The sequence below is a fragment of the Dicentrarchus labrax genome, unplaced genomic scaffold (assembly GCF_905237075.1).
Source record: "Dicentrarchus labrax unplaced genomic scaffold, dlabrax2021, whole genome shotgun sequence".
In the NCBI taxonomy this organism is placed as follows: Eukaryota; Metazoa; Chordata; class Actinopteri; family Moronidae; genus Dicentrarchus; species Dicentrarchus labrax.
Window position 1 is genome coordinate 17,783,132 of NW_026136705.1, and position 12,273 is coordinate 17,795,404.

A 12,273-nucleotide genomic window follows, 5' to 3' on the forward strand; every position below is an offset into this window, starting at 1 on the left:
CATATCACTCCGGCTTCATCTGCGGTGACACTTTAATTTCAGCAGTTATTATCACCACCACAGCGTACACTATGCTGTGTCAAGTAATAGCTCTGTAATGACCCTCACTAACTGCAGCTCACATGTCTGGCATTTAATAAAGGAGCTGGATGTCGTCGAAGTCCAGAATGTAAATTATCTGTTTGTATCAGGAGAGACATATGCTCCTCTCAACTATCCCATTGTCTATAATGTGTTCAACATGCCACCATACATACTGCAGCCATCAGGCACAATTTCAGAGGTATGCATTTGAATCTTTCATCTTCTCCAGACTACTTTTGTAAAAAGCTGTCATCAGGTAAGTAGGTATGTGAAAGACATAGATAATGCATAATGAGGGGTGAATGAAAGTGAGATAAAATTAAAGGAAAACATTTTCGAGGAAAGGGAATTTGTGAGAAAAGAGGTGTGGGAAGGTCATACGGTTGAAAGTCTTTTCAACTCAGGTATCATTTCAATTATATGATCTATCTGTCTGTTTGTCTGTCTGTCTGTCTGTCTGTCTGTCTATCAATCTATCTGTGTATTTATCTATCCATATTTTATTTAGCCTCTTTCTCTAAATAAAGGTTTATGTGAATAAGTGATGAATACTCAAACTCAGCTGTCAACAAGTCACTAACTCCCATGCATATGTCTTAAGCTGACTTCACTGTGTGCACTATAGACTCTTGTGACAGCCAAAAGAGCAGGAAATGTTGTTTAAACAAACTAATAACATTAATGATGGCTCTGTTGTATTCAAGTGTCCCAGTAAGCCATGACAGTGTGAACAACCAGAGCAAAAGCAAACCAAAGCAACTAAATTACGACCAATTTATACCTGTACTCCTGTGGCCTGTGGAAGGTCTAGTAATGCCATATTCAAATACTTGGGTCAAGATTTAGGGTGGAGGTGGTTTTATTGATATTTATGACAGATCTCAACAGTCATTTAGTTGAAAGTGTCACTTTCACTGCAAAGTTGCCACTTCCCTGGAGATCTCTGTCATAGTTATTTCATGTTAGACAAGGGGACATGCTGTTTAGACTCTCATGTGATACACTGAGATTGCATTATTGGAAACTGTCAGATTGACTGTGTCATTAATAATACCCTTGACCTTGAGTCGAATAGTTAAGCTCTGAAGGCTTAGAAAAATATAGTTAAGTGTTTTTACGCTGTCACAGGCTCTTATGTCAGTATTATGAGTTGTCACAATGATTGCAATAGCTCGGACCTAAATGCAGACTCAGGACTGAGCTTATAGGTTAAAGGCAATTTCAGTGGTCAGGCTTATGTTGAGCTGAAAATGATCAGGCAAAGAAACTCAAAAAGAACCGTTTCATTATTGTAATCTCAAACAAATAACTACTTAACATCTTTAAGATATTAAAGCTTTATAAAGATATACCAATTTCCCTTTGGGGATTAATAAAGTCTATCTATCTATCTATCTATCTATCTATCTATCTATCTATCTATCTATCTATCTATCTATCTATCTATCTATCTATAAAGGCTGATTGCATTATCCAGTGGTTCAAGTTTATTTTGCATTAAGTAATGGGGTGCATTTGTATTTACATTTATAAATGAAACCAAATAATGAACATAAGCATAAAGATACAATAGTTGTATATGTACTATAGCCTTTGGAAAACACACCTAATAAACAGCAGATTTCCCTAATTAGTCTCCAATTTGATTTACACTTTCACATCAATTAATGTCACCATTAATTATTACATTTCATAATTTTACACAACTTTCTGCTTGTGTTTTGTATGTATTAATCATTTATGAATGGATGCATGTAACTGTTGTAATTGTTGTCTACATGCCTGATGCGTCATGTGTACCAGTTTTGTCCAGTGGGGGCAGTATTGTCCCGGTGACGCACGTACTCAGCTTCAAATTGTGAAGAAGAAGAGGCTCAATACCTGACAGAAAATGGCTGACTGAGTGTGGGAATAATTACGTTTGGCTCCAAGCACAGTTTTAAGGCGTCCCGAGTCCTGAGCATGCACTGTTGCATTTAGCAGAGAAACACTATGTTTAAAAAGGCGAAACGAGCTAACTTCCGACGGAGGAATGAGTCCGACGAGGAGGAACAGGAGGAGGGCAGACAGCCGCCGCTGCAGCCGACATCGTTTGGGCCTGTCGTGGAGGAAATCCCGTTTATGGAGACCTCCAATAACAGCGTTACCGGAGCGCCTAGCTGTACGGACAGCTATCATAGCAACGGCTTTCAGGCTAACGTTAACAGTATAAGAGCTGTCAAGAAAGAAAAGAAAGTCAAAGAAATACCCACTGTGGTGCCCGTACCCACAAAAGCCAGCTTGTTGAGTTTCGACGATGAAGAAGGTAACTTGGTCCACCGATGCTAACTCAGCTAGCCGGTAGCTCGCTAGCTGAAAACGTGTTGTCCTGACAGGTTTTAAATATTACTGTTTGTTTCTGCGCATGATGTGGGGATCTTTCTTTCTTCATAATTTTATAAACCATTATTTAAATTAGTAATTTCTGTGACCCCCCAGCTCAACCTGTTAACGATGTGCACGGTTAACTTGACTCAGTTTCTCCCCTGACTTTGTAAACAGAAGGCTCGGAGGTGTTCAGAGTGAAGAAATCCAATCACAGCAAGAAGATTGTCAAACAGCTGAAGAAGGAATACAAGGAGGATCTGGAGAAGTCTGGATCTGTCAGATCGGACTGCAGATCAGGTGTGATAACCCACTGTCCGTTACATACATTATCTGTCGTCTCTGCCTTCACATGAGCAGTATAAGGAATACCTTAACCTACCTAGCTGACTTGCTTTATCACCAAACACGAGACTTCATTTAGAGATAATAAAACCTTAAACTGCGACAGTAGACCATTGCTATGAAAATCCCTTTGAGAGTAAAATATGTATTTGTACCACAAGATGGGGTTAGATCTCTGAGGAAAGGGGTGGTCTTCATTTTAAATATGCATTCAAGTTGATGCCCCTTTAGGTAGAAGTTTGTCTTTGCATTCTCATATTGCATAACCATCTATATGGTAAGTGGTATATCAGAATTATTAGTCAGAATTTGTCTCCTAAATTAAATCTAATTTATAAGATTATTTTCTGAGATTAAAGACATTTTAATCTTATCTACAGATATAATAATGAAATAGTTAGAAATCAGTTGTCCCACCTAAAATTACATATATACCAATGCTATCAGGGTATCTGAGTGCTTTCAGAGACTGCCCAGTAGCGGGAAGCATTATATCTGTCACCCCGTAGCATTAGCTAAAGGGCTATGATGTAAATGTAATGGAAGTTTGTTAGATCTGTTATCTTTGTGGCTCATCTTTTTTTCCACATCCTTTTTTCCCTAGATGCTCTACTTCAGCCTGTGGTTGCCATCAAAGAGGAAGTTACTAGCAGAGCGGGTAGTGAACAGGGGGAGGAAGAAATGGAGGTGGACAGTGCTGATGAGCAGGAGGAAGAGGCAAAAAATCAAGGTGGTCAGACACATAGTCAAGTCTCCAAGAGCAACGACACTGGAGCAACGTTCAACACGCTTTCCTCCCTAGGCAGCCTGAGACCAGGTAATATACACAAACCCACACTGAAATTGAAATGCTTGTTCAATATTTTGACTATCATCACTGGCACAACCAGTATAACTGCTATATGAGCACCATTGTAAAGAATGGGCTAACTCTTGGTCTTGTTTACATAACAAAATTCTGCCACTAACCTTGGAATACATACCCTGAAAGTCTTTCTGGTATTTGTACACACAATTACACAAGTATTGGATCAAGAGCTGTTTCTCTTTTACTCTAGGGGAGATCCCTGATGCTGCATTCATCCATGCTGCCAGAAAGCGCCGGCAGCTGGCTAGAGAGCTTGGGGGTGATGCCCCTCTGGTAGAGACAGAGGCTCCCAAGAAACGTCTAGTCGGAGAAGATCAAGATGCCAGTGACGATGAAGACGAGGAAGAGAAAAGGATCCGCTTCAGCGGAGTCAAGAACAAAAGCCAGAGACAAAAGATAGCTGAGGAGATAGGTACCGTGAGAAAATGCTGAACTGACAAGTTTGTTGATTAAATACTGCTCTTTTCAATCAGTTGTCTCTAAGACATGAACATGTCCTTCCAATGTACAGGTATTGAGGGTAGTGATGACGAGGCACTGGACACAGGTCAGGATGAGGAGGTGAGCCGTTGGGAGCAGGAGCAGATTCGGAAAGGAATCAGCATACCCCAGGTAGGCTGCACTAAACCTCCAAACAGCTGTAAAATATTTTGCCTTCCTGTATGACTTCTGACAATGAATGGTGTGTGTTTTTCTCCAATTGTCTTATTGTTTCATCCTGTGATACAATTATTTTATTAAAGGCTGGATTGGATTTAGGTTTAACAGATTCCTATTAGTTCTAGTTCTGTAGTGGGTTGACTAAACAATTAGTAAATTGACAGAAAGTAATTCATTCATATCAATTTAATAATTTATCAAGCAAAAAATTTCTTTTACATCATTGTATACTCAATATCTTTTGGTTTTGGGGTGTTACTTGGACAACACAAGCAATTTGAGGATGTCACAGCTCCGGAAAGCTTTTTTGCTAAATTCTTGGCACTTTATAGACTAAATGAATCCAAAAAAATATCAGTAGATTAATTTCTAATGCAAAGTTGCAGCCCTAATTAACTGGTAGTGGACAGCAGCAGTACTTTTGGTCGTGGTGGTAAAACATTGTGTTTTCCTTGTTTCCAATGACTAGGTCCAAAGCAACCAGCCAGAGGACAACACTGTCTACTACCAGAACAGCTATGAGAGCCAGCCCTACGGCGCTTCCTACAGCATGCCATTCACCTACAGCACAGTGGCACCACAGACTGGCAAGCCGGCTGGCCGAGCAGACAATGGCTCTGTTCACTACGGGGTCCCTATTAGTGATCTGACTCCAGTATCCATTGATCTGGTAAAGAAACGCCTGCGAGATAGGTAGGTTCAGTGGAAGACTGCAGCAACGTCTAATGCCAATCTTCAGCTCAGCTGCTGCCATTTCTGTGTGCTGTGGTCCTGATCCAGCAAAGCTACCCACAGATCTAAGGGCCAGAGAAAGAATCTGGGGGTCTGGAGGGGGGGTTGCATTAGTCCCCCTAATTACAACTCCTGTTTGACCAGAAGTACATGATTGTAGCTTGCTGTCTCCTGTTAAAAAAATTTCATAAAGTCTCTGTGCGCGTTTGATGGGTGCACTAAAGCAGCTTTCTGCTTAGTGTATGTCAGTAATTAAGATTAGACTAGTTTGGTTTATCCTGTGCCCCATCTAATTCATCCTTACTGTCTTTCCCTGTATGTCACATGTCTGTAGGCTCAGCCAAATGCACGCAGGCAACAATGCAAACATCAAGCGATACAAACAGATCGAAGAAGACCTAGCTGCCTCTGAGAGCACCATACAGCAGCTGGAGGGCTCATCCAATGACAATGCAGATCAATATAAATTCTTGCAAGAGATGCGAGGGTATGTTGGAGACTTGCTTGAGTGTTTCAGTGAAAAGGTAAGGGAGAATTTATCTGCTGTCTGATTAGCTGTTTTCTGTTTTGTGTCTGTGTGATCTCTGGCCACTTAATGTGGATTTTAAAGGGATTTAATCCAATAAAGATTTTGTATTGTGAAATATTAAGTGAGAGTCATCAAAAAACCTATTTATATTGTTTTGATTTAGTCGTTCATTTAGATACTGTTATTGAGGCTAGATAACAGTGCTGACAAGCCAATGTGACTGTCACTTGGAGCATACTCCATTAATTTCCCAGTAGCTTCACAAGCCGCTCTCATTTTAGTGTGAAATATGACTTTGATCTGTTATCTCAGTGATTTACTTTTTAATATGTCTTTTGTATAGAAAGGAAATGTTCTCACTTTGCAATGAATCAGACTGTGTAATGTCTTCAGCTACTTGAATATAATTACCCTGTACTAGTCATTACTAAACAAAGTTATGATAAGATGAGTTTGAACCAAATATATTGGTGTATGCAAAGAGGACAAGTCCAGTTCGTTAAAACGAATGTAACGATGTCTCTGATGCAAGCTATGTTTTTGTACAGCTATATATAGCTACTTACTTAAACGCATGTCTAAACAGAATAATTGAGTCTCGATCCTGCAGCAGCAGAGCAGCAACTGTGTGGAACAGAGAGAGAACTGGCCTGCCAGCTGCCAACCAGTGTTTCCCCATCCACACTAATGTCTGTCTTAACCCTGTTAGGTGACTCTCAGTGCACAGAACATTGTGATGGAAACGGGACACTAACCAACCTTTGTCATTATGACTCAGTATGGAGTCCTTTTAATACAGCATGAACATTAAGACTGGAACTGTATATTGTCAACGTTGGGTAAAAATCTTTAACTCTTTATGATTTGAATGCATTGAGTTCACAAGGCATTTAACTATGCTTTTAACTTGGGTTGTCTATATATTCAGCTTAAACAATTGGCTGGGCATAAAATTGTTGTGTTCAAGCTTTCCTTCATGGAAAAATTACACTTAATAGACAAGTTTTCACCCAACACTAGTGATATTTTGGTTCCAGTATTATGTTGTCCGTCATGCTCCTCTTGTCCCTCCAGCAAGACATCCCTGTGACTCGGAGCCCCGCTTTTGTTTGGGTCAGAGGTCACAAAAGGCATCATATCTTTCAGGTGCCTGCTGTCCTGGAGCTGGAAGCTGCCATGCACCAGTTACTAAGGCAACGGGCCTCACGACTTGTCCAGAGAAGACAGGATGATATTAAAGATGAATCGTCGGAGTTTGCAAGCCTTTCAAGTCAGTCCATCTTGAAGGTTTTTATGATTTATTTGAACAGACCTCGTTAGTTCTCTGTGTGTCTGTGTGCGTGTGTGTTATGTTATCCATTATTTTCCCCCTCACGAGTGTGATTAAGGTTAATTGAGGTGTGATTTTGAGTGAGTGAGCATGTATGTACACGTGAAATGTTTTATTGGAGGAGCTCTTTCGGCTACTCTTAAATGGCCGAGTCTCACAGTCAGCTGGGTGGTTGTAACTCAGCTCAAGCAATGAGTCACTAAGTAAAGATAAAAATCTGTTAGTGACTTGTCACCTGTCACTTTCACTGTGACATATAGGAAGTTGCATCCAGGTAAGTGACTAGAAAATGAATGATACCAAAATTATTTGTAACAAATATAATGTGTCATTGTATCGTCTGTAGATTAGGTCAATACTTGTTCAGTCCTTCTGCCTATCTCCTGTCTAGCTCATCTAATTTATTCGGAAGCATTTTGTATTATTCTAAATTTGAGTACACTGTTGTGTCAGATAGTGCCCAGAATAAGAATGGGTTGTCTCAGCTTTTCATTACTGGTTCTAACATGTCTCCTGTCTCTTGCAGATAAAGCTGTCATGGCACCTAATCTAGACTCATTTGGTCGAGACCGCGCAGCATACCAAGAGAACAGTCGTCAGAGGAGGATAGCAGAAAGAGAAGCACGACGGTATGAAACTAATGTACTCAAAGACATGCTTCAAAGATTAAGGCTTAATTTTTGTGACATGTTTCTAGGCTAAACAGTTCTCTGTTGCCCCTGTAGGCTGTGTTTTTGTGCTTGCCTTAGACCATGAAATGCTAAAAAACACTTATTGCGCTTTTATTCATAAGAATACAGCCGTGTAGCTTGGTTTGTAAAGCATAGTTTTCTTTAGGCTGTAGTCTCTCCAGAGCTGAAAGTAAGATCCTTAGTTCTGACTTTGAGGGAGTGGGTTTATTACCAAGCTGGTTACAGTTTATCGCAGATTCTGTCCTTGGTTTTAATTGTCTTCGTGCTTTTGGGTTGGTGCAGAACTCGCCGGCGACAAGCTAGAGAGCAGAATGGAAAGAGGGCTGAGCATAAAGAAGGCTTATCGTCTGATGATGAGGAAACCTCTACTGACGTTACCAGCTTCAACATGGAGAGAGGTACATCATTAAATTGTTGGAAAACTTGCAGTATTGACCGTAATGAGGAGAACTGGTAAATGTGTTGATTTAAAGGTGATTTAACTCGGACGTTCTGCAGCTCATGCCTAACAAAAGCCTTCGTCTCATCCAGATCGTATCACCAGGGAATGTAAGAAAATATTTGAAGATGTGGTGGAGGACTTTCATTCTCTCGACTGCATCAAATCCCATTTTGAAGTCTGGAGAAGAGACTACGCAGATTGCTACAGAGATGCTTACATAGGCCTCTGTCTGCCCAAACTCTTTAATCCTTTAGTCCGTCTGCAGCTGATTACATGGAACCCTCTCGAGGTAAGGCGTGTGTGTGTTTTTAGTATAATGTTTGTTTGTTTTTTTTAATCAAATGGGGTGAATTCTGAAATCCTTTTCTTTTTGTTTTTTTCCTGTCCAGGGGCAGTGTGCGAACTTCGAGTACATGCTCTGGTTTGAGTCGCTTTTGTTTTACGGCTTTGAGGAGCACAGCACTTTGCAGAGAGGAGATGGAGATATCAGCTTGCTGCCTGCCATCGTGGAGAAGGTCATCCTCTCCAAACTGACAGGTAGAGAAACCCACACAGCTGCACCTAGCATACTAAGATTTGCTTGGCATAACAATGCAGTCCAGTGCAAAATATATCTTGTGCATTTTTTGTATCAGTGTTGGCAGAGCAAGTGTGGGACCCGCTCTCGAGCAGTCAGACGGCCAATCTGGTGGGCTTCATTCACAGACTAATGAAAGGTTACCCCACTGTGCTGCATGGGGACAATCGATACACACAGGTACTGTCCTACTTAAACATAATGTACTTTAACTGCGAATTAAGAGATTGCTTTGGCTCATCTGCTAGAAATGTCATCTTTAATTCCTTTATTTTCTTTCCTTCTATCAGGAGCTTTTGAAAACTATTGTCTTTAGGACCAGGCGGACTCTGGATGAAGATGTGTTCCTTCCACTCTACCCCAAAAAGTATGTTACCCCATTTTAAACATTGGTGGTAGTCTTCAATCTGCATGTTGAAAGTTGATATGTCATTAAGTGTGTTTTCTGCTTTTGTTTAGTGTTTTGGAGAACAAGAATAGCGGTCCCTACTTATTCTACCAGAGGCAGTTCTGGTCTTGTGTGAAGGTATGTACAAAAGTGGAGTCAAGATAGCATTGCTTTTAGAATAATTAATTAATTATACTTATGTTCAAATAAAGGTCATGCCACATATAGAAAAGAGGTGATTTTGTATGATTTTTAAAGGTTTATACTTGAAGAGAAAAGAGCACTTGAGGAACTGTTTGCCTCTTCTCTACAATACTACAGACTGAATGTGTGTGCTTGATATAGCTCGGCTACTAACCACTGGTGGTAACGTGCTGTTGTGGCAGCTAATAGAACTACTTGGATATTGATGTTAATGTGCCATTGTGTCACTGTCCTGGTCTGCATATGTGCACAGTCTGACTCCGTTGTTCCCTCTGTGCGTAGCTGCTGGGAAACATCCTGCAGTGGGAAGGTATCTTATCCAGTTCGTGTCTGCGGGATCTGGCTTTGGACAGCACTCTGAACAGATACATCCTCTCTGCACTGCAGACCACAGATACTGGGGAAGACAACGTTCCAAAGTGCCAGAAGGTAGGAGACGCACACAGCAGTTGTTTCATAGCTTTGTGTTTCATGTGAAAATAGATACAGCAGAGCTCAAATATTCAGAATGCTTGTTCAGATTAACTGAAATTATAAGTTTGTCAACAGATAACTTACTTCATTTATTTTAGTTAAACAGATAGTGAAGTAAAAACTATGGTTGGTTCTTATTATGCTATGTAACAAACAAGTTCATCTTGCCTGAGTAGATCTTGTGGATATTAAAGCCAAAGGCAAAGATGTTCCACACCCTTTGGAACAGAGTCAACTTAACATCTTCACGTTAATGAAGTCAATTTGTCATATTTCAGTCTATGTAGAAAGAGATGGGTTGTCTTTACAGTTGGTGTGTTATCCAAGAGTTGTGAAACGTGTACATCCTGGTACATTCTCATCATAAAATCTGACACAACCCCTTTTTCGCTCGGATATGGCAACCCATGTAAAATGAGAGCAAGTCATTGGAAAAGAAGGATGTCTTCACCTTGCATTTAGCTATTTACAACCATGTGAATACCTTTTTAGCTTTTGTTTAGTGATCTCACTCTTTTGACAGACAGCAACATCATTATGAGCAGGTACAATGGAAACGTGTTTTAATTGGACAGATTGGCCTCTTTTGTCTGCTATTTTGACTCCTGTTATTCCCTCAGCTTTGTCCCTGGCCAGAGACTGAATATGTAGGGTGTCTCGTGTTTAATTACATTTTGAAAAAGTGGCACAGATTGCATGAGGGCCATTTTTATCAGATGAAGCAGCCCACACTGTTGGCAGATTTTCAAGTATTTGATGCCTGATTCCATCAGTTTAGTTAACTGTCATTGGTTTGGTTTGCATGAAAGCCATTGAAACTTAAGAGGCAGTGTTTTTGGATTTGTCAAGATGCACACCATCAAAAGCACAAGGAAGGGAGCCGTTCAATGCAAACAAATCTTCCCAATAGGTTTATAGGTTTAGTCTGAGATAAGAGACAATTTTAATTTGTAATAAAACCTCTTTTTTTTTTTTTTTTTTATTTAGGATTCCAAATTATTCCAAAGACATCTTACAGTATTTAATAGTACATTGTGTGCCAGCTAATAATAAAGATTTCTTTAGCCACCTGAGCAGTGGAAACTACTATCTTATTAACTTTTTTTTTTTTTTTACTGCTAGCAGCCTTACCTCGACAAACATGCCTGCTTAGTTGGTCAACTCTTGTGATCACTAAACACGGTGGCACAGAGCTAGTGTTTAACACCACCCTGTCTCCTTTTTCAGGTGGTGGAGTGTTTACCCGTGCAGTGGTTCTCTGGGCTGAAGGGCCAGCAGACGTTGCCTCAGTTGGAGCCATTATGTCGCTACCTCACTCACCTGGCCAACTCAGTGCACCGCAGCAGTTTGGGAGCGTCTGACGTGGAACGACGTGCTGCCAAGTAAGAGGCTCTGCTAGGCTTTGCATATATAATTAAATATACAGTTTCTTCAGCTAAATTGGGGAACTCAAATTCAGTTTTAGCTCCATCAATGAGCTATGTTGTAATGCTGTGAGTTTTGTCCATACTGTTTCTAATATAATCCACATCTGCCAACAGGGACCAAGTCAAAGAGGTTGTGAAGATGTTGGGCCACTTGAACGCCCTGGACCACATTATCACCGTGGCAGCAGAGCATGGTATTAAAGACATTAAGCAATTTTTGGAAGCCAAGTCGTAAAGGAGGACAACAACACTTTTTTTTTTTTTTTTTTGGTGTGTGTTCAGCACATTTGGGGACATGGCATCACTAAGCTGGATTCATGGAGGAAAAAAAAAGTGTGTGTGAATAAAACTCAACAGTTGTTACATTTTACTGAAAATAGAAGGTAAAAAAAATCTTGGTGTAAATATTGTGTATAATGTATAGAAATGTGTGCTCATGCACCCATCAACGCAAGGCCGATGCTTAAACGAGGCCTTGTATTGTCAGCTCCAAACTACCACTCAAGTTATACTACATGCTGGCAATGTTTTAAACGCATAATTTATTAAGAGGAAACAATTGTTGACATGGGTCACTGGCATCTGTTTTGGAAAACATCTGATCCCTGAATTCACACTATATTCAACCTGGATATCTGTAAACCGCTAAACCATTACCTCTCTCACATGCTCCTTTTCTTCCGTATGTGCCAAAAGAACTTTCAGAACTGCACACTGGCAAAGACTGACGAGCAGCTTGCCTCCCAGTGCTCTGCGGGGCAGTTGATATGGTTGTTTTCCCCCACTTCATCCCACTGTACTCGCGTCACTCTATGGACTGGCCCCCGATGACCCTACCAGAGCTGAGAGCTTTGTATTCAGATTTGTAAAACTTTTTTTGTTTTAGAATTTTATTTGCCTGACAATAAAATATCCACTTGAATGCTGTCTTGTTGTATTTAAGGAGAAACTGAGGCTCAGGAGATGGTGTTGTTTCTCTAGAAAGGGTCAATCCAACATTATTTCCAATGTTCTTCAATTTAAGAATATTTTATGGTTTTTAATTACTCCTCCTAGGCTGAATCACTGTCACTGATTTTGAAGACTCTTTATTTTTTTGGACCAGAAAACGAGCTTGAATGGAGCAGCCATAAATTTTATTGCACAACTTTTAATGG

The 12,273-nt window shown here is 40.3% G+C and overlaps 1 protein-coding gene across 1 annotated transcript; it reads left to right on the top strand.

The window, feature by feature from the left end:
• Nucleotides 1-1,941: 1,941 nt before the first annotated feature.
• paxbp1 (PAX3 and PAX7 binding protein 1) lies at nt 1,942-12,038 on the top strand. Its single transcript, XM_051401373.1, has 18 exons — nt 1,942-2,389; nt 2,626-2,748; nt 3,398-3,610; nt 3,852-4,073; nt 4,173-4,273; nt 4,791-5,014; nt 5,388-5,577; nt 6,729-6,852; nt 7,439-7,541; nt 7,887-8,002; nt 8,136-8,335; nt 8,436-8,583; nt 8,682-8,803; nt 8,914-8,990; nt 9,083-9,149; nt 9,498-9,644; nt 10,917-11,071; nt 11,231-12,038. Exons 1-18 carry the CDS (start codon nt 2,077-2,079, stop codon nt 11,349-11,351), a joined length of 2,766 nt encoding a protein of 921 aa, XP_051257333.1. The 5' UTR covers nt 1,942-2,076; the 3' UTR covers nt 11,352-12,038.
• Nucleotides 12,039-12,273: the final 235 nt, after the last annotated feature.

Bases quoted from the DNA above. Each gene is read 5' to 3' on its own strand.
- paxbp1 (XM_051401373.1), top strand. From the start codon at position 2,077: ATGTTTAAAAAGGCGAAACGAGCTAACTTCCGACGGAGGAATGAGTCC. The intron at 5,015-5,387 runs GTAGGTTCAGTG...ACATGTCTGTAG, and splicing joins AAGAAACGCCTGCGAGATAG to GCTCAGCCAAATGCACGCAG. The intron at 8,336-8,435 runs GTAAGGCGTGTG...TTTCCTGTCCAG, and splicing joins TTACATGGAACCCTCTCGAG to GGGCAGTGTGCGAACTTCGA.